Source organism: Phoenix dactylifera, unplaced genomic scaffold (genome assembly GCF_009389715.1).
Source record: "Phoenix dactylifera cultivar Barhee BC4 unplaced genomic scaffold, palm_55x_up_171113_PBpolish2nd_filt_p 000309F, whole genome shotgun sequence".
Lineage (NCBI taxonomy): Eukaryota > Viridiplantae > Streptophyta > Magnoliopsida > Arecales > Arecaceae > Phoenix > Phoenix dactylifera.
The window spans coordinates 497,281-519,021 of record NW_024067781.1 but is presented as its reverse complement, the minus strand read 5'-3'; the positions used below and the strand labels follow the sequence as shown (position 1 = coordinate 519,021).

At 34.4% G+C, this 21,741-nt stretch overlaps 1 protein-coding gene across 1 annotated transcript in view; it reads left to right on the top strand.

Annotated features, from left to right (window-relative positions):
* Positions 1 to 21,741, top strand: part of LOC103716598 (NPC intracellular cholesterol transporter 1-like) — a 244,943-nt gene that overhangs the window by 90,579 nt on the left and 132,623 nt on the right. The window contains exons 8-9 of the mRNA XM_039118113.1: positions 20,719 to 20,818; positions 21,474 to 21,581. Coding sequence (XP_038974041.1) covers positions 20,719 to 20,818; positions 21,474 to 21,581 — 208 coding nt within the window. The remainder of the gene's footprint in view (positions 1 to 20,718; positions 20,819 to 21,473; positions 21,582 to 21,741) is intronic.

The window sequence follows — 21,741 nt, the reverse complement described above, 5'->3', positions numbered from 1 at the left end:
ATATGAGTGGAGGTGATGAGATCACCGCATTTGGTTGCATCACGGTGATTCTAAATCACCTTCACTCCTCAAATCACCGCCCAACTCGGTGATGGGATACCCGTCTTTGAGGTCGGGAATCCAAAATCACCCCATGGCAGTGATCCTGGGTTGAAAGTTAAAGATAAAAATACCCCTCAATTTAGCAGAAAAATTGATATATCAATATACCATCAATATATTATGTCTATGTTATATATATATATATATATATATATATATATATATATATATATATATATATATATATATATATATATATATATATATATATATATATAATATTACGTTGATATATATATTATATTAATGATATATATATTATATTATTATATATGACTAATCATATTATTATCCTATTATTATTGAAGGATAATTTTAAATTATAGTAGAAATATATTATTATATTTTATATTTATATAATGAAAATATTTAATATATTACTCCTATTTACCTTATTTTTCTAATCAAAATAATTATTAGTATTAAAAAATTTATTATAAGTATAAATAAAAATATTAATTCTATAATGAAAAATAACATATTTTTATAAGATTAATAATTTATAGGAGTAATAAATATATTTTTATAGGATATATTAATAATTAATATATTGATAAATATATTAATATTTTATTATAATATATTTTATATGATTAATAAATATATGATAAGGGCTACTAAAAGTAGAATATGTGACAAAATTATGGAGCTATTATAGGAATTAGCATATTGACTTACATTTTTGATTAATGAGAATTAAAAACATATAAAAAATTCATCTAACATATATTAGGGGTATTTATGGTATTATGTGGTCGGTGATCTTGGATCTCTGTACTATACCAAACAAGTTACTCATGGATATTTGGAGATTTTTAATCATTGAACCATGGCTTACCAAACACATTGATCTTAGATCATTGGGATCAAATCATGCCAGCATTTGGATCATGGGGATCTTAGACTACCGTGGTGATCCTGTTGGGGTTACCAAACGTCTGTGGTTCTTAACTTTCCGACGTCGCCGGTCTAAACCTGTACGGGATCTTTATTGCCAAAAACCTTCCCGCCTCCCTCCGACCAGCAGGCGTTTTCCTTTTCAAATGGAAACGCGAAGGTTGCTTTCGAGGTATCATCAAGTCCTCCACACCTTACTAGTTCCACCGTCCGAGTACAGGAGGTAAACTCACGGGATAGGTGCATAGATCCCGCTTTCTTTTTTTTTTTTTTTTTTTTTTTTTTTGCTGAAAACGGATATTTTCATACAATACGTGTACGAATACATCCAAGAAAATCAAAATAAAGCAACTCGCGGAGCGCATGTGGCAGCTCCTCCTCCCCCGACCAAAGGGTATACCCTGAGTGATGAGCCGCATGGGCCGCCACCCAATCGGCTGCCCCATTAGCTTCTCTAAATACATGTTGAGCCTGAAAGGCTCGCTCATCTCCCATCATGCTCCCTATGTCGCGGATCAAAGGGTGGTCTGTACCATCACCCGTCGCCCCCCTCCGAATCCATCCGATGACCGTGGTGGAGTCGCCCTCCCAAAATGATCGACCTGGCTCGCAGGATCATCCTCGCATGGCCGCACGCCCGCCCAGGCTGCTCGAAGCTCTGCCTCCGGAACCGACGTATCGAACAGCTGGCAGCCACCTGCTGCAACTACCCTGGAGTGCGGGCCTCGTATAACAAAGCCCGCACCACCCCCGCACCGCCGTCCAACACCGACCCGTCAAAATTGACCTTGAGGAAACTCGGGGGTGGGGGCTCCCAGGTGAAAAACACCATATGGTGGGCTGCCGAAGCAGAGGGGGGGCCCAGGTGTCCCGAGCTGTCAAAGGTCTGTCTGAAGAGGTGGTGGGTACAAACTCAAGGGCCTGAACACGAGCAAGCTCCGCAGCAAACCTCGGTGACACCCTGCGGTCGCCGAGAGTACGAGCATTTCTTGCCAGCCAAATCTGGTGCGCTGTGCAAGTCGCTCTAATAGCCTCCTGACACGTCCCGGAACTGGGTAGCCCCTGTCGTATCATGTGAAGGAACTGTGGCCTGTCACTCCGGGCCTCCTGCGAGATCCCGCTTTCTTTGGACTATAAAAATTAGAGCAAGGATCATGAGTCCAGGACATAAAGGCCCCTTGTTTTCTCGACTCATCATTCCTTTTCACACCTAATGGAATCGTTGCCTCTGGAAAGCTGCCCTCCGTTCTTCTATTAAAAAAATAGAAAGCTGGCCTCTTTATTGAGTTCAGTTCACATTAATGATAGGGACTTTGATACGCTATCTTTTCGTGATAGTTAGACTCTTTTAACCGCTCCTTAAAGCTATTGCTGGCTGCTTAGTTTTTAATGAAAATTTTGCTCCCCATGTAATTCTAGTCATTAAATTATGTTTTAGGGATAAGACATTGGTTTAGGGCTCGAACAAAAAAGAAACATATTATGATAACTCAGAAAAGTTTTCACCAATTATATAATTCACAATGCAAATACAAAGAGCACGCTAGAAATACAAGAAGGTAGATGAGTGATTTTTGAGTTACATTTCTTAGTTACTAAAATATTTTTGAAAGAAAAAAACTTTAGGATTTGGATTTGGTTCGTGAGTCGCTCGAACAACTCTTCTTGAATCACAGCAAATCCTATCCTAATTTTTTTTAAAAGCCTGCTCTTCATGCTCGGTTCGTCGAGACTTTAGATACAGCTTGGGCTAAGAACCACTTAAATGAGTTATTTTGGAATTACACTTTGATGTACTGTGTGTTTGCAAACTAACTTATTGGCAAACTTTAAAGTTAATCGAGATTCGCATATTTCATAAGTGAATGGGCTTGAACTAGTTGCTAATAGTGAGATATCACACCAAAATAAGATCTGGATTTTAGGGTTGATATTAATTACAAGCTAGGACTTTAGTAAACCCCAGCTCAACTTGGTTGGAATTGATAAGGCTCAAAAATATATATTTGGAAATATTAAAGAAATAATTTAATATGGTGTGTTTATAATTTATATGCACATTCTATCATTAGATTCGATCGCAATGTTAAAACCATTATAGCACCTTATTTAAATAATTTGATAGATTCCTTATATTACTATATTCCATGATGTGATGGACTAGATGGTATGCAATTTGATAATTTAATGGTTTAGTGAATCACAAATTTCATTTGTCTAAATATGGTATTAAATTTTAAACTAGTGGAGTTTAAATTAAATTTAACTTGCACTTTAGTAAATCTTGATTTGGACTGTACTGAACTTATGGGCATGAAGTTGCTCAAAAGAAACTTGTCTACGCTCATGTCCAAACTAGACAAAAGAAGATTTAATCCAATGGTAAGCTGAGGCTGTTGAGCTTGTTTTAAACTTGACTTTGCTCAAAATTAATTGGAAGCAGTTCTTGATCAGACCTAGGCTTGGTCAAGCTAAGCTCGATGATGATCATGCTAAACTATGAATTAAAGCCTAGTCAACAACTCAAAATCCTAGATGGAAGTGGGGAAAACAATATTATAAAACAAAATTAGGCTTATCAAGATGATCAAGTTGAAAGTAGTGCCATGCTTGATATTGGATTTTAATCCTAAAATTAGGTCTAATAGAGCGGGCTTGATTGGATTGCTACTCTATGAATACGATTTTATATTTCATTGGTTTCTCTTATGGGTGGCAATCCAGATCAGATTGAGTCGAATACGAATTGAATCAAAAATTTATCAACTTGAATCCGGCTTGTTTATTAAAATAGATCAAAAATTTAAATCTTAACTTTATTTATTTATTAAACAAGCAATCTGACCCAACCCATGTTTATTAAATAAGTCAAATTAGATTAGACAGTTTAAAACAGATTAAATAAAATTTTAATAAATTAAATAAATTTAAATAGGTTAAACAAGTTAAGTAGATCGGATTAAATAGGAAAAAACAAGTTAAGTAGATTTTAAACAGATTTAATATTTTTAAATAGGTTAAATAAGTCTAAGTTATGATCCGATCTAATAATTAAATGGATTAAAATATGTTAAATGAATCACATATCTAACTTGAATCTAACTCATTTAATAAACAAATAGATTTAGATAAGTTGATATGTTTATAATTAAAACATATTTATGTGGAATTCCAATCTATGTTAAACGGAAAAAGTTTGCAGACCATATCAACAAGTCCGAATCATAAATTTTCATTATTATTATTATTATTATTATTATTATAAATGATACAATTCTGGATTGCGCCGACGACCCGAGCGGCGTGGCGCGACACGCATAATCTCAGCTAGTGGGCCTGCAATCATGCTCGGCCGCGGGTGGGATGTTTTTTAACCCACGGGCCCCACCTAAAGCGTGCTCCCCAGTCCCACCCTTTCCAAGTGGATCACTCATTGCTCCCATTGCCCACTTTTGATGTAAAAGAGTTCACACCAGCTCTCACACTAACATGACAGCGTTCAAACTGGTTTCGTTAAAAAAATATATTTTTTTATTAAAATTTATTTAATTATCTAATTCACAGGAAAAATAGATTTTCTTAAATAGAACGGTATAAATATTTAAAAATATTTTTACATAACTCTATTCTAGAATCTTAGTACATGATAGACAATAATCTAAACAATATATATTGGATTGTATATATGGCATTTCAAATTCGTAATCATCTATCGCATAATTAGACTAATGGACAATTGACATTACATTTCTAATTTTAAAAAATATTATTATATGCACTGTATGCACTAGAGTGTACATAGCTATGCTGGTGCACGCCGCCAATCACCGTAGTGTATTTCTATGGGCCAATTATTGAGACGAGCATGCGATAAATGGAGCTCACATATGAGCATGTAGTGATGGGTAGCATGTACCAGCGGAGTCGTGCACGCAATAACTTGTCCTAAATTTGTAATGTTTGAAAAAAATCTAAAATCAACATTTAAATACTTTTTCTTTTTGTGCGTAATTCGCAAGGAGGGAAAGTGTTCAAGCCGGTAAAGGAAATTATGATGGAAAGTATGGAGATTGCTTGCACAACTTATGGGTCACGAGATGCACATGAATTATTGTATTCTATTATGATTCTAAATTCTAAGTTTGGATGACTAATTTGGGAAATATGAGTTGGTTCAACTAAGGACAGATGGGAGAGTGGAATTTTAGAGAGGTGGCTTTCTACCATTTGATAGGGACACTTGGGGATTACTAGATATATTTTCCAAGGGCTAGTTTTGGAATTGAACTTAACATGAGCCCAAAGATCAGGACCAGCAATACAGGGCATCTCTGGAATGATCCTTTGAAGCTTAATTGTAGCCTGTTTTTAGTTGAAAGGAAAGTAGATGTAGGGGAAGACCCTCAACCAAGAGGAAGGAAGAATGTGGGAAAAGGGTAGGTGGAGTTGGTAACTGTCAATTAGATCCACCCCCCCTAAGCAAGCAGCCAAGTACTTCTGGCCTCCATCTGGATCACACCAAATACCAATCTAAGACCAGTTTGGTTTGGAAACAAAATCATATACACCTAAATAAAATCCACATCCTTAACTTTACTCTAATCAAAAATATTTTTTTGGTGCCGTTGTAAAATAGGTTAAAAGTAAGGGTAGACCTTCACAAAACGTAAATTTGTATGAAGTCCACTTTCTTAGTTCTATTTATTCAAGAATTTTTTCTGATCCACACAAAGCAGCAATAAAGATTAGCATTTTTCACATTTTAGAAAAGTTAAGAAAGACCTTGTTTTGGGATCCATATTCCTCTTTACCCGAATTCAAACCATCCAAAAGGGAGGGGATGAATAGATTTATTCACTTAAAGAATAATATTTACTTGAGCTTATTTGTTTAGTCAAATAATCTTCTTAAAGTTATGGGGAAACTAACAAGGTGTGAGGTCTCATGCGGGCGTGTGCTTAGTCCCACATCAGTTATTCACTGGGTAGATTTTAGATACTTATATAGGATTAAGGAACATAAATAATATATTTTGGCTAGCTATTTTGGGTGAACTCCTGAATTGTTACAAATGGTATCAGAGTGAACCTGGCCTATAACCTATGTAGACTAAGAGACACAGTACGAATTCAATAGGGTTGACTACGGGCCGATCATGGTATTTGTGATTAGATTTGAATGGATTTTAACCCTTAGCCTGATGAAGACGTCAGGGTTTAAATGGGAGGAGTATGTGAGGACTCATGCTAGCGTATTTAGTCCCATATTGATTATTCGCTAGGTAGATCTTAGATACTTATATAAAATTAAGGAACCCAAATAATATCTTTCAGTTAGTTATTTTGGGTGAGGTACTAGGTTGTTACACAGGCCTTGGATACTTAATTTACTTAAAAATATTATTTGATCAAGATAGTCTCATAATATTTTTTAGAACTTACAAGCTTTATTCCTCCATTTTTTGCCCCAAATTTATTCTTACAATCATAATAAGCAAGACAAAACAATGCTAAAATTAAGGATATTTCTTTAATGTCTCATTACTAGATGGGGTGTCCGCTGATTCCAACAAACTACATTGCCTACATGTTTAGTTATTGAAGCTACCCATTCATAATATTTTCTAGTTTTAATTGTAATTTGGAAAGCAATCATGCATGCTATCACAAAACTTGTTATTTTGTATTGTTCAAAGATGAATGGATCTATTTTAGATTTGATAGTAACTCAGTTGTTATGATTTCAATTAGGGGGAACTCTCTCTCCTTCCCTTTCAATTGGAACAAACTATATTTGCTTAATGTATGCTCGTATTGATGAAAAAAATTCATTTATCCTCATCCATGTCCCGCAAAGGTCATTAGATTACATTGTTCTATTAATTTTTTTTGTATTTTTACAATCGCGATCATGCTTAAAAATAAAAGCATAACCACAATGACCTTGCTATAATCTTATTATTTTATAATAATACTATATTGATAGATATTAATATGCTATTAAAATTATGTACAATGATAGTTCATCATAATACTAATATCAAAAGTTTATTATAAATAGCATGAAATAAGATCAAAGCTTAATGTGCAACAATATTAATAATATTAGTGTTAGTATTGTTAGCAAAAGGAACTTACTAATATGAAAGAAATTATTGGTAAATTATCATAGTCATGTCTATATTATAATATAGATTTTGTGATATACTCAACGAAACTTAGATTATAAGTTATAAGTCGGGCTTTTATTTAATACGGTTCTTTTATTTTAAAATATTATATTTTTTCATATAATCAATATTAATATTCTATTATTTTGAAAGGAAAAAACATACCACACATCGGCAGAGCTAATATTAATGATAGAAGAGGTACTTATGCAAAGTTTCCTATTCATCATACGGAAGCCGACATTAATAATGCAAGTACTAATGCTAAGAATTTTTATTTGACCATCATTATCACATTCAATACTTGATATATAACATAAATTTTTTGTTATTAAACTATTGTATTTATTGTAATTTGTTACTCTACTATATTGTATTCCAAGAATAATTAAAAAAAGAAATAATTGCATTTGGCATATCACACAGATTATATGCTAGTATATATACTAAAATGAAGGTTGTGCTTGCATAGAGCTCTCCATTTACCATATGGATAAATAAAATTTAATTTCACATAATTAAAGTTTGGTCAAAGGATCAAAGAGGACAAATGGTTAAGTGTACATTCTCCTATCAAAGCAAATTATTAATGGCATGAAGTATATCCTTCTCACCATTTCTCAAAAACAGTTAATATATACTATGTTCTTGCGTTCAAAGAAAATTATTGTTGTCCAGAATCATTAATGTAAAAAAGTTTTATCCTTCTAACCATTTTTTGTGGCATTCTACATCAAAGCAAACATTCAACGACTTTCAAAAATGAACAAAAATTAGTTTGTCATGGTTGCCAATTCTAAGAGTGGAATCTCTAGAGCTTAGGAAAATGTTTGGTTGAAGTAAAGTCAGACCTCTCAAATATATGGGAAGTAAGCACTTAGACTACCTCGTAGAACAAGTTCTACTCGTGAAAGTCAAATACCATGTAGGGTGATGACAATTTAATTCTCAGCCCATGTAAAGCATCTACAACAGTTTTATTTTTTGGCATGCTTTAGTTGAACTTATATAATACATTATGTACTTCTATATTACAATAGATATTTTAATACATTGAAGTATAAAATTTTAATATAATTCATTAGTAAAATATTAATTTAATTCTTATTTAGTATAATATTCTAATATTATAACGTATATATGATAATTGTTAATAGAAAATATCATTTATTATGTATTAAATTATAAATCATATATCAATTATATTTGGACAATTAGGTAAATTTGGTAATATATAATATAAGTAAAACAAATATAAAATTATCATTCTAATAGTATTAGATATAATATTATTGATTCATATTATGTTAGTCATTTATTTATTATTATTACTATATATTATATATAAATTTTCCTTAAAAGTATTCAAAACACCTAAAATTCTATACACTTATAATTATTCACTGTAGGTCTCATCTATATATCCATTGGATGATTCATCTGATAGAAACATGATATTATTGAAAAATAGCTAAAGTACCTATTACAATTTTGAAACCAGAATATATATCTTAACAAGGCAAAACTAGCAGTAATATCCATGTACCAAATCAAATAATAGAACAATATAGTTGCTATAAACAAAAATGAAATCAAAGGAATAACTCAAGAGAGAGGAGAAAGGGTCACACATAAAATGGTGAACAAATAAGTTAAAGAGCAGCATAAGGTGGGTGATACTTTCTAAATTTAAAGATAAATCACTACACAAATCAAACAACATATCTTAATAAAAGTGATATCTTACTTTAGTCTTCAGTATAGAGGTGAGGAAAAAATAAAAACAAGAGTCCGAAGGTAAAAACTCATATACACATAGTTTGAAGTAGGAAGTTTTTAAATTTAATTAAGTAAAACTAGGGAGGAGCAAATATTTGTTTAATTTAAGATTCACTCAAATAGTATAAGTTACAACAGGTATTAGAAAAAAACTTGATAGAAATCCTAAAGGGAAACAATCTGAAGTAATGTTGTATCTCTTATTTACATGTGATTTTTTTCCTATTCTTATTAGAACTTCAAAAATATAAACCAATTTTATAGGAACGGATCTAACCATTTTTTTCTTTGAAAATATGGAAACTGCATCTAAAATAATTACATTTTCTAGCATTCTTTAATTAAATATATCAAGTGTAAGCATGTCTTACATCAAGTATATTATATAATATAAACTAGTTAATAAAAGGAGAAAAATTATATTTCATGCATTGCATGAGTTATAAGCCAGTATAAACATAAAATGGATGCTCAACTTGCATAAAATTCTCCATTTTCCATGTGGAAATCAATATTAATGATGCTAGTATTAATATACTTGTCCATGATTAAAATTAATTATTTTATATGCAACAAATATTAATGTCATCAATATTACTACTCTCGACCATTATTAGAATTCATTGCTTAATGTGCAACAAACACTAATAGTATTGGTATTATTATGCTCGGCTTATTAAAGTTTATTGCTTAATGTCTAATAAAAATTTGGTTATTAAAGCCTTCTATTTAATATAATTTATTATATTATTATATTACGTTTCAAGAATAATTAGAAATATATATATATAGTCAATGATTAGAATTTCTATATGGTGGTTCTCCTTCAGAGTTCACCACTCATCATGTGAATGTTGATATTAATTATAGAAGCTTTTGCTTGGCCATCATTAAATTTGACTACTTAATATGCAAGGAAAATTTGGCTATTGAAGCTATCTATTATAGAACTTTGAAATCCACTAGCCATGGTAGGTATCAAGAAAGAGAGAAAAAATATGTGTAGGTATCGCAATATTTTATATTACACTAGTAGATAACAATTACTTGAAATTAGAACTTGGATCTAGATGACTAATTCAAATATTTGATTGGTCAAATATAGGATGCAATTTTTTAATGGTCTAATTAAATATTTTTTGTTTTTTCTATTGATACCATTTAGACAAGCTTAAAAAATGTTGGATTCGTATGTATTATTTTGTTTCAATATTTTATTATTGAAGTGAGTTTCAATGCAATAAACTCAACTAGACTTGGCATGTGCCTTATATGTGAAAGAAAGCGTCTACGGAAATGATTCTCCCCTTATTTAATTGAAAGTTTTTTATTATTTTTGTATGTTAATCAATATACTTTCAAACTTTTCTAAATGGTAAAAATATACTCCTTATAACAAGTGTTCTCTTCTCTAGAACTGGGAAGAGGAAATACCGAAGAGAATCTATACAAAGATGGGATAGAAATTCAAGTCATCAGTACCTAACCTCAATAATTTTACAAACCACACTAGCTGCCATCAAAATACATATATTTCTATCATTATTTTTTCTAAGGTTCATAATGAGAGTGTCACTGATTATTTTTTTAAAAAAATGATATCATCAACATTTCATTCAAAGAAAATTCTTTACAAAGTTTAAGAATCTCCTTAGTTTGGAAGAGTGGTGAGATTTGATTGGATTTACTATTTTTCCTTTTTCTAAAATTATTTTTCCATAAAAAGAACCAAACTAGGTGGAATTATTATCTTTTTTTTTGTTATAAATGGAGTTCATTCATCTTATAAGCAATATTCACAACAATGATAAAAGTTAACGTCTAAGATATCCAACTATATATATGTGGATGGCTGGATGCATTCTTTTTGTGTCATATAATTGTATAAATATGTACCCTTACTTTTAGGCTAAATTACTTCCCATATAAAGGCAGACCAATATTAGATGAATCTAATTATATAGATTATTAGAAGAAGGTAGATCAAAAAGAAAAGAATGCTACTATCTTTTAGATAGCTATACAGAGATTCCCATTCAGGCTTCAAGGTCTATTTATTTTATAAAGCCATATGTTGTCTTGTAGATCGATAGAGATAGATGAAGGTGTTCTACATCGTCAAATTGTGGTCTTGGTGGAACTATCAATATCTGCATGGTTTCCTTTTATTATTTGGGATCTTCATCCTTCGAGGCCAAGGCGGATACCCTTAGTCTCGGATCTCTATCAAAATCTAAGTTCTTGGAGCATTGAGAGGAGCATACTTTCGGAACCTCCGAGATGGACTCTGAGTATGGCACTTCTCTCCTCTCGGCTATGCTTTCTCCTTTGCTTGTCTTTCTCTTAGTGGCTTTTGTACTTCTTACCATATTTTCTTGTCTCCTCTTTCTAAGCAGCTATAGCTTCCTTAGCATGGATGTACTTATCTGCTCAAGATTGAAACTAGGCTAAGTTGTTGAGAGGCCTCTTCTCCGGCTAGAAACTGAAGTATGAACTCTTCAGCCTACTCATCACTATAGTTACTATGACGGAGTGATCCAGCTCGCATACTTCCAATGACTCGCTATTGAACTAATTGATATATCTTCGAAGTGACTCATTTTCTCTCTATTTAATGGTGAACAAGCTAGTCTGGGTTTTCCTCCGCCTCTTGTTGTTGATGAAGTGATTGGCAAATGAGTAGCTAAGCAGGTCGAAGGAGCCAATTGAGCATGGTGAGGCACTTAAATACTAGACCAGAGCTATCTTCTTAAGAGTGGCCGAAAGGTATATCATGGCGTCGGTTGCTCCTTGCAGTAGCATAAGAGCTTTAAAACTCTCAAGATGGTCCATGAGATCTGCAATACCATCATAATGCTCGAATTGTAGTATCTTGAACTTCCTTAGTAGAGGTTGATCTCTTTAGTGAAAGAAGGCTCACTCATCATCTCTAAGTCGTTTCTTATTTCATCCTTCCACCCTTGTAGAGCCTTCATCTCATTGTGCATCCCCATGATGTTGCTATTGAGATTAGCCTCCCACCTAGAGACTTTTTTGGCTGATGTGGAGAAGAGTTGTTAGAACCAAAACTCATTTTGGAGGAAAAACTGGAGCGACCACACCTCCGACCCCTCTTCGGACTCTCGAGATGAAGGTGGCTACTACTTTGTGCCGAGTCGTCTTGATAGTTTAGCTAGCTAATAGGAGGATTACTAGCCTACTGTTGTAGTTTTTATATTGCCTCTTTCAATGTCTGCACTTGCCAGATGAGCTGGTTGAACTGCTTGACGTTGATAGCTCCTATGGTTGGCTGAAGGGGCTAAGATCCTTAGGAGTTGTGCAAAGAGCTATTAGACTCTGGTTGAGTAATTCCTTGATGGTTACTTCTTCTGAGCTTCATGGCTTTCCTCTGTCATTTCCATAGGCGACGCCAATATGTTGCTGTCGATCCTTGAGTTGACGATATAGAATGCTTTTGTCAATCTTCATCAAATTGCAAGACAGCAAAAGGGCAAAGGACTTGTTGGATTGACTTTGGCTGGGCCCTCCGATGCTTAAATTAGAAAGAATTTTCTATGTTAGGAGATGAGGAAAAAGAAGGAAGCAATATGAACGAGGAGCTTAGTGGAGTTTTGGGAATTAGAATAATATCGTAATGATGGCCTTATCTTATTCGCAGGGGCTCATGGCTTATTTATAGCTGCAGGATCCCAAATTTTCTATGAATTGTATCTTAACAGCTTGAAATTGTGGTGTAGCTATCTAGGATTGCGCTGTAGCCCTCAAAAGATTTGGCCTAACCACTTAGAGCTATCAAAATAAATTCAATCACGGGCATGATTGAGGGTGTATGTTTCTACATAAAGTAGGGATCCATCACCCTAGGTGAGAGGGCTCAAGTTGGTTTGGGATGGACACCGAGTTGAGTATCTGTTTGTCTAAGATTCAGGATTTTATGTTAGATAGCGCATGACCTTAGAGTTTGGTTGTTTTTTGTTTGCTCGTTTCTACTCTTAGGTCATCAAGGATGGTCTCGATCTAATTGCTTTAGAGCATTTATAGTACATCTGAGATGCTATTAGCTGTGAGTTGGACCAATTTGGTTATGCCACATCATCAGGCTTAATTTTCACCACATCACCATCTATTTCACTTGTTATGTATCATGCAACAAACTTGGTATTGCATAGTATGATAGGACATTTTTGAGAAATAATTGCAAATGACAAGTGTGAAGGCTACAGAATCATGGAAGTAAGCATATGGATGATAGTTTTATAACAGTGGAAGCCCCGCATTAGGTTGAAGTTTATCAGTCAAGCTCCTTTTCGAGTCTGCTTGAGTTAGTGTTAAGTAGTTTATTGAACAAATTATGAACTTTAACATGAGTTGCACCCATCATTATAATGATAATAAACTAAATATAAATTATCATGGAAGTATGTAGACAATCAATTATGTGCTTGTTCAACTTTTCTCTTCTTTTTTATTCTTTTTCTCCTTTGTGAATGGAGAAAAGAATTGTACCCCGCAACGTTCTTATATGCTAGTGTGTGTGTGCATATATATATATATATATATATATATATATATATATATATATATATATATATATATATATATATATATATATATATATATATATATATATATCATGGAGACTGAGCTTGTACAGCTTTCTCCATTCAATATATAGATGCTAGTATTAATATGCTCGATAATGATTAAATTAAAGCTCATTACTTAATATGTAATAAAAATTTGACCATTGAAGGCTTCTATTTATTATAAGTTATTATGGCAATAAATGACCAATGTAATGTGCCGTGATCTGATTCGTTAGCTCATCATTCATATGTCAACCTAGACATTCTTAGAAATTCTCCAAGCAGAACTATTTTGCGGAAGAGGCAACCTGGTTCATTCACCTAGGTGCACATGTGGCTTCAGCAAGTTCATCATGTGTTAAGTAGCTTTGGCTCATTCTTGGGTTATTATGCCATATCAGTAGTTTGTTATGTACGATCTTGAGTTTGATGGGATACAATTCATTGAAGATGTAGGATTCCGGCTATAACAAAATCTAAAATGTCATCTATAGAAGGTGAATGCTCCACTACTCTCTAATATAGACATTATTATCTTTTTTTTTTATTTTTTTTTGCTTTTTACCAATAAACCCTCTCTGACTCAAGCATCGGAGGACTCGACTGGAGCCAATCCAGTGAGTTTTCTAACTCTTTTCTGTTGCCTTATAGGTCAATGATGGCGGTTCACGTCCACATCTCGATTATAACTAGTATATATGTCAATGTTAATGAAGGAGAGTTTCTGCTTGGCCATTATTAAAGTTGATTGCCAACAGAAATTTAGTTGTTGAAGCCTTTTATTTGTTATAATTGATTACATATTTTATTATAAAAATTGTTAAAAAAGAAAAAAAAGAACAAACTTCACACATCACATGGTTATAACTAGCAAGTATATATATATATATATATATATATATATATATATATATATATATATATATATATATATATATATATATATATATTTATATCAAAAATCGAGGTATAGCTCATGCAAAGTTCACTATTTACCACTAGATGCTAGTATTGATGATGTTGATATTGATGTACTGGGTTGTCATTAAAGTTCATTGTTTAAATGCAGCATATATTAATAATGCTGGTATTAATGTACTGCACTATCATTAAGATTTACTACTTAATTTGCAACAAAATTTTGACTACTAAAACCTTGTATTTGTTATCATATATTATATAGTTATATTATATTTCGTAAAATTGTACCATGCATTTTGTGTAGGGTCGATCTTAATAATGCTAGTAATAATGTTAATAGTTTTTATATGGAGACAGTTATAGGGAGTTTAGAGATGGGGATTAATGGGTTCAGTTTTAATAATAATTGTTTCAGCTCGGCCATAATTAAAATTATTTTCTTCATCTACAATAGAAATTTTGCTATTAAATCTACAATAGAAATTTTGCTAAAAAAAATATTCTAAAGTAATTAAAACAACTAAAAATTGAAGGATAAAAAATATTTTTTTAATTAAAACTCCAATACAAACTCCTTCATAATATTTTGAGTTTTAGAGTTGAAAAGATAAACTCCGGCTCCCATCTTATGCTGTTGCATGTCGCTCCATGGAGTGCTATACTTATTGCATCACGATAATAACCTTAAACATAAAGCATCGATAAATGAAAAATACGTGACAAATTCACGACCATCCACCCCGTGTCTTTTTCACTCAAATAGTCCACACGCATAAGAGCACGTGACAACACCGGAAATACATCGGTCAACCTACTGATAGACGCATGGCGAGCACTTTCGAAATTCCAAATTAATTGTACCGTCCACCCTGAGAAAGTGCAGGGGGCATTTTGAAGGGTGTAACTCACCGGACAGTGACGGGATTCATGACCAACATGCCGACGTCGACCCGTTCGCCAATGAGATTGAATTTCCTAAAATGCCCAAAATGCCCTCACATCGCCGACATTCCCTTGAGGGGTCATGTAAGGGCAGTTTGGTCCTATGGCGACCGATTTAAATCCCGGTTATCTCGTCAGGTGACGTCACCGTGGGCTGCCCTTTAAATAACGGCTTCCCTCACTCGGCTCAGCAGTTTTCTTTCACCTCCCTCTTCCCCACCTCTCTCTCTCTCTCTCTCTTCCGGCGATGGAGCTCTCGGCGGGCGGAACTTTTGTTCTCCGGCGGTTGGGATTTCTCCTGGCGATCTCTTCTTTCCTCCAGGTGGTGAAGAACGAACTAGGGTTTTCTGATCTCTCTCCTCGCTCTCTCCTGGGAATCTCTGCTACGTAGTTTGATTTCTTTTTCGTTCTTCGAGTGGAAATTCTTGGAATTCTTGGGCTAGGGTTTTATTTTTTTTGGTTTTATGTTGTTAGATCGAGTAGTTTTAGATGATAGGAAGTTCTTGATTCAGGGTTCGTTAAATTGGGGGGATTTTCCATGGGATTAGCAGTTTTTCCTTCCCCCCCACCCCACCCCCCTGCCTGAAATTTTGAGTTCTTTAATAATGGTTTTGGAGTATAAGGTCTTCATATTTGAAGCATTGATGGGTTGGCAGTAAGAAAAAAGAATGCAAGAAAGGTGATCGTTAAGGGACGGTAGAGGCAAGTTTGTTCTTCGAGTTCTTTTGCTCTAGCTGTCTATTTTGTTAATTACTTTGGTATATCATCTGTTATTTTTTTGGTTTTATGTTGTTCGATCGTGTAGTTTTAGATGATTGGAAGTTCTTGATTCAAGGTTCGTTAAATTGGGGGGATTTTCCATGGGATTAACAGTTTTTCCTTTCCCCCCCACCCCACCCCCCTGCCTGAAATTTTGAGTTCTTTAATAATGGTTTTGGAGTATAAGGTCTTCATATTTGAAGCATTGATGGGTTGGCAGTAAGAAAAAAGAATGCAAGAAAGGTGATGGTTACGGGACGGGTAGAGGCAAGTTTGTTCTTCGAGTTCTTTTGCTCTAGCTGTCTATTTTGTTAATTACTTTGGTATATCATCTGTTATTTTTTTGGTTTTATGTTGTTCGATCGAGTAGTTTTAGATGATTGGAAGTTCTTGATTCAAGGTTCGTTAAATTGGGGGGATTTTCCATGGGATTAACAGTTTTTCCTTCCCCCCCACCCCACCCCCTGCCTGAAATTTTGAGTTCTTTAATAATGGTTTTGGAGTATAAGGTCTTCATATTTGAAGCATTGATGGGTTGGCAGTAAGAAAAAAGAATGCAAGAAAGGTGATGATTACGGGACGGGTAGAGGCAAGTTTGTTCTTCGAGTTCTTTTGCTCTAGCTGTCTATTTTGTTAATTACTTTGGTATATCATCTGTTATTTTTTTGGTTTTATGTTGTTCGATCGAGTAGTTTTAGATGATAGGAAGTTCTTGATTCAAGGTTCGTTAAATTGGGGGGATTTTCCATGGGATTAAGAGTTCTTCCTTTCCTCCCCTCGGCACCCGAAGAAAGAATGCAAGAAAGGTGATGGTTAAGGGACGGTAGAGGCTAGTTTGTTCTTGGAGTTCTTTTGCTCTAGCTGTCTATTTTGTTAATTACTTTGGTATATCATCTGTTTGTAATAACAATTTGACTTAACTGATGTAAAATCTGGGTACTCTTGATGTCTTTAAGGAGTTTTGAGTCGAGGATTCTGAGTTCTTGGACAGTAACTTTTGGTATATTAAGCACTGACAGCTTTGACTGGTTGGTGAGAAAAGATAGAATGGAAGAAAGGAATCATTAAGAGAATGTTGGGGAAAGTATGTTGTTGGAATTCTTTTTCAAATTTCTCTTTCATTCTTGATTTGAGTAGTGCTAGCTATTAATATTATGATTTTCACTTAACCACTGATAAATTTGGATAACCTTCATGTGTTTGAGCAGTTTCCTCTTTGGGATTTTCAGCTTTTTAACAATATTTGGCATTTGAAGACTTCATACTTTTGACTGTTGTGAGAAAAGGCATAAGGGAAGAAAGCGGTGATTATGAGCCGCTATAAATGGAAAAAATTGTTATCTCTGTGCTCTTTGGTAACTAACCAAATCTTATCATTTTGATAGCCAATTAATTTTGAGTAAAATAAAAAAATAAAATATTAATTTTATTTTTTATTACTTTTTTACTGGCTTGTGTGTGTTAGGACGATAGCTATCAGCGAGAAAAGACCCCACCAGCCCCCCGATGTACCTCACCTTCGAAGAACCCTTGGTACTCCAATCCCTAATCCAAGCCCCCAAAAACAAGAAGCGAAAACGCCCAAAATAACCTCCATCCCACCAACCACCACCACTCGCTCCCCTTCCCTTGGTCCCCAGTTCACCTAGGTGCACATGTGGTTTCAGCAATTTCATCACATGTTAAGCAACTTTGGCTCATCCTTGGGTTGTTATGCCATATCAGTAGTTTGTTATGTACGACATTGAGTTTGATGTGGTTACATTGGATTGGGCATTTGGGGGGTTTCTAATCTTGGTTGGTAGCTTTTACTTTCAGAGTTAAGGCAAAGAGTGGAGAGAAGTAAATGTGAAAGTGCTAAAAATGGAAGGATTGGTCTGGAGTGGTTTAGTAAGATATTTGTGTCGTGTTACTCGTTGTTCCTTTTAATGATGGACATTAGGTGGGGGAATGATCCGTTGACAATTTTCTGATGGGAAGACGTTAAAAAGTGATCATTTGATGTGTTTTGGCTGGCTAAGATAAAGCTTTTCATGGCTTCTTCTTAGTAGCTGAGCAGGGTATGAAATATACTGCTTACTAGAAGTTAGGAGATCAATGATTTTTGGCTCAGTTTTTCAGTGTTGCTGAGATAGAGAAGTATGGGACAGAGCTGAGCAACTTCTGTGAGCGTCATTGATGTTAGTTAACTTCTCTAATTCTTAGTTACAAGATGTTCTGTTATGAGATGTTCAACTTCAGGGTAATAAAAGTTGGCTTTTTTAGTTATTTTTTTTTGCCACATAAAGTCCTATTCCCACCTTCATGTGGAATTGATTATGTTGGGCAATCATTTTTTGATGGTTCAGTCTTGGTACAAACCTCATCTGTTACTGTAGGAATTTATATCAATGAACATAGTCCACAAGTCATGGCACCTTTATTAGAGGGTTTGTTATGACACAAAAGTGTTGCCCATACAAACTGGTTAGTGCTGATATAAAGGTTGTTCAAGGTGGTAATGTCGTTATTTATTCTCAAAATTAAAGGCTGTGACTCTATTTGGAAATGAAAATTCTGTGATCGATGCCTACTTTTAATTTGTCATCTTACCTTTGCTGATTTAAAATGGAGGAAGAGTCGTCTTGGGGGGAGGGGTGAGTTGGGTTGGGGTTAATTGACGTCCAGGTGCAACATCCGAGACAAATTTTACATAATGTTATCTCTCTGTAGTTTTCAGAAAATGTTTTTGCTTTTACATAATTTAAATTTGCTTTGAGCATTTTGTCAACTCTTTTTGAAGTTGCATTCTCGTATTTGAATGTGCAGATCACTCTTGTGCCTCCAACAGGTGCTCAGCAGTCCAATGCTACAACAGTGTAAGGACATTCTCTTGACAGATCTTGATTTATAATGTCCATTTGGGTAAACAAATTTTAAATGTAGGCCTTCAGCTATTGTTTCATTTGATAGGTCTGCTTCAGGTTACAAATTATAATTTTTACATTATATCTGGCTACATATCTGGCATGCGCAAAATGTTCTTATGTTTCCATTGCTTGGTGTTAGGTGCGATATGCAATAGTTTCATTCTTTCTTTCTTTTTATTTTTTGTTGTTGTTTAGACTTTACTTCTTAGCTAGAGAAAGAGTGCTGAATTATTTCTGAACAGACAATGACTGATTCCATTGAACCAGGAACATCATTTCTCAAGAAACTAGTAAATCTATCCAATAGAATGCTGAAGCCTATACCAGCCTATAGAAGCACCGGAAAAACTAGTACAATTTTTTTGGCTAGTTCTGGTTCAAGAAGTCCTTTTTTTGTCTGCTTCTGCATCTGGTGCTTCCGACGAAAAATTTTGAGTTCAGCATGTTTAGCATGACTAGTTAAATTTGAATGTCTGTTCCATAAAGGCATAAATTCAAGTGAAAGAAACATTTTATATAACGGAAATTTAAGTGAACTATTTTTTTTTGTATTGCAAAGATATAACATTTATATATAATTTACTTTTTGAACTTCAGTTATTTGAAAAGTCAGTATACTTGGTAATTTTGAAGCTTTGCCTACTGCATTCAAATTTTTTCCTTCATCATTTAGTACAACTCAGAAGCATAATTAATTTCCTCATATTTTTGAGATTAAATGGATATTTAGTCAAAATGCATGTAGTTATTGAACATTATATTTTGTTTAATATTATTTTTGACTTTTGAGAAATCTTTTGTACATAGTTCTTCATGTTAGTCTTTATAAACTACAATAGCAGCCTTTTTGTAGTCCACAGCCTGTCAAGCGTCATGTATTTTTTTTTATCTTTCCCTTTTTTTTTTTACTCAATAATAAACCGAAAAACTGTTGAAAATATCTTACAGCCTATGTACTAAACTAGATAAAGAAATGCCCTCTAGTATGATATTAAAGACCAAAATCTAACATAAAAAAGCATCTGATTAGCTTCCATCGTATAGAAAAAGGTATTGTTAAAGTCAAGCTGATAGATTAGTTATCTGGCAGTGTAAGAAAATGTCCTTACTGCCATGTTTTTGAGTGAGCCAGAGGCCACAAAGCAAGACTTCTAATGCTCATTTGAGCTATCCAATGATTCTTACTGTTCTAGATCCAAATTGAACATATAGGGATTTTCATTGATTGAAGGAGGGCAGGTTCTGCTGAAGTGACGGTGATCTAAGATTTCTTACATTTGACTGGCCAAGGATCATAGATTTGCCTTAGAAGCTTGACTACTCACACATTTGTTGGTAGTCTTGTAATATCTGTTAGAAAAGAATCCCTCAAAGGTAGTAAACATCTAAACTTTTGTAACAAGGTATGAGATAAGTAAGACACAATGATGAAAAAAGAAAAATATTTGATGCAGACATGGGGTGCCTGGCCACAATAACTAATAGTAATCATCATTCATTCACATAGGCACTTTTTAGCTCCTTTGTCACATCTAAAATTACAAGTTCCATTGCCTTTCTTGAATCTGATCATTTTTGATAATCATTGTCCATTTTCTTTCAGAAATTCAATATTCTATTTTTGCATTTGAACCATTTTATCATTTTCCTTCAGAAAGACATATGCAGAAGGGTATTGTTCAATGTATGGTATTTGCGGACGCCGCGGTGATGGAAAGGTTTTGAACTGCCCTTATAATGTCCCTTCTATGAAGGTACTTGGTAACACATTGTGGTTATCATTTTATATTTGTATCATGGAATGCCGTACCGGTCCGGCCGTGGACCGGTACCGGAACGGATAAAAAACCGGTATTTTCCGGTTTTTTATCCGAACCGGCCGGTACGGGTGCGTACCGGCCGGTTCGGGCCTGTACCGGCCGGTTCGGAGCCCGTACCGGCCGGTACCGGCCTCATACCGGTGCGAACCGGCCGGTTCGCACCGGTACGATTTTTTTTTTTTTTATAGAACCACAGCGCCGCGCGCTGTGGTTTTTGAAACCACCGCGTACCGGCCGGTACGGGACCGGTACCAGCCGGTACGTACCGGACCGGTACCGTACCGGTCCGGCCGGCCACCGGTACGCCGACCGGTACCGGTACGGCGGACCTTGATTTGTATGCAAGATTATAGTTATATTTGTGCTGCTAAGTTATCATTTTGACATGAATATCTGGAAAGGAAAACAAATTAACGGTCTTCTTTTTCTTTCTATAAAAAAAAGGTGGGTGGGCTGGTGTTACTGCACGTGTGTTCAACCTTTTCTTCCTAAATTATTAGGTCTTAATGTATCTGTAACCTTGAGTAGTATAAAGTTAAACTGTGATTGGACTCTTGATCTGTAAAATGTTTTCTTTTTTCCTTCTCAGCCAGATGAGTTGTTGTCCTTGAAGATCCAGAGTTTGTGTCCAACAATCACGGGCAATGTCTGCTGCACTGCAGATCAGTTTGACACATTACGAGGGCAAGTCCAGCAAGTAAGATTTGTGGCTAAAGTGACATTGTTAACATTCACTAGCATGACCACTCCTTAAAAAGAGAATATTCACATTGTGCTATTTTAATTTCTTATTTTTTTTATAGAACCCCCATGCTTGTTACTCTGCTTGTATCATGTGCTTAGATTTGGGGTCCCAG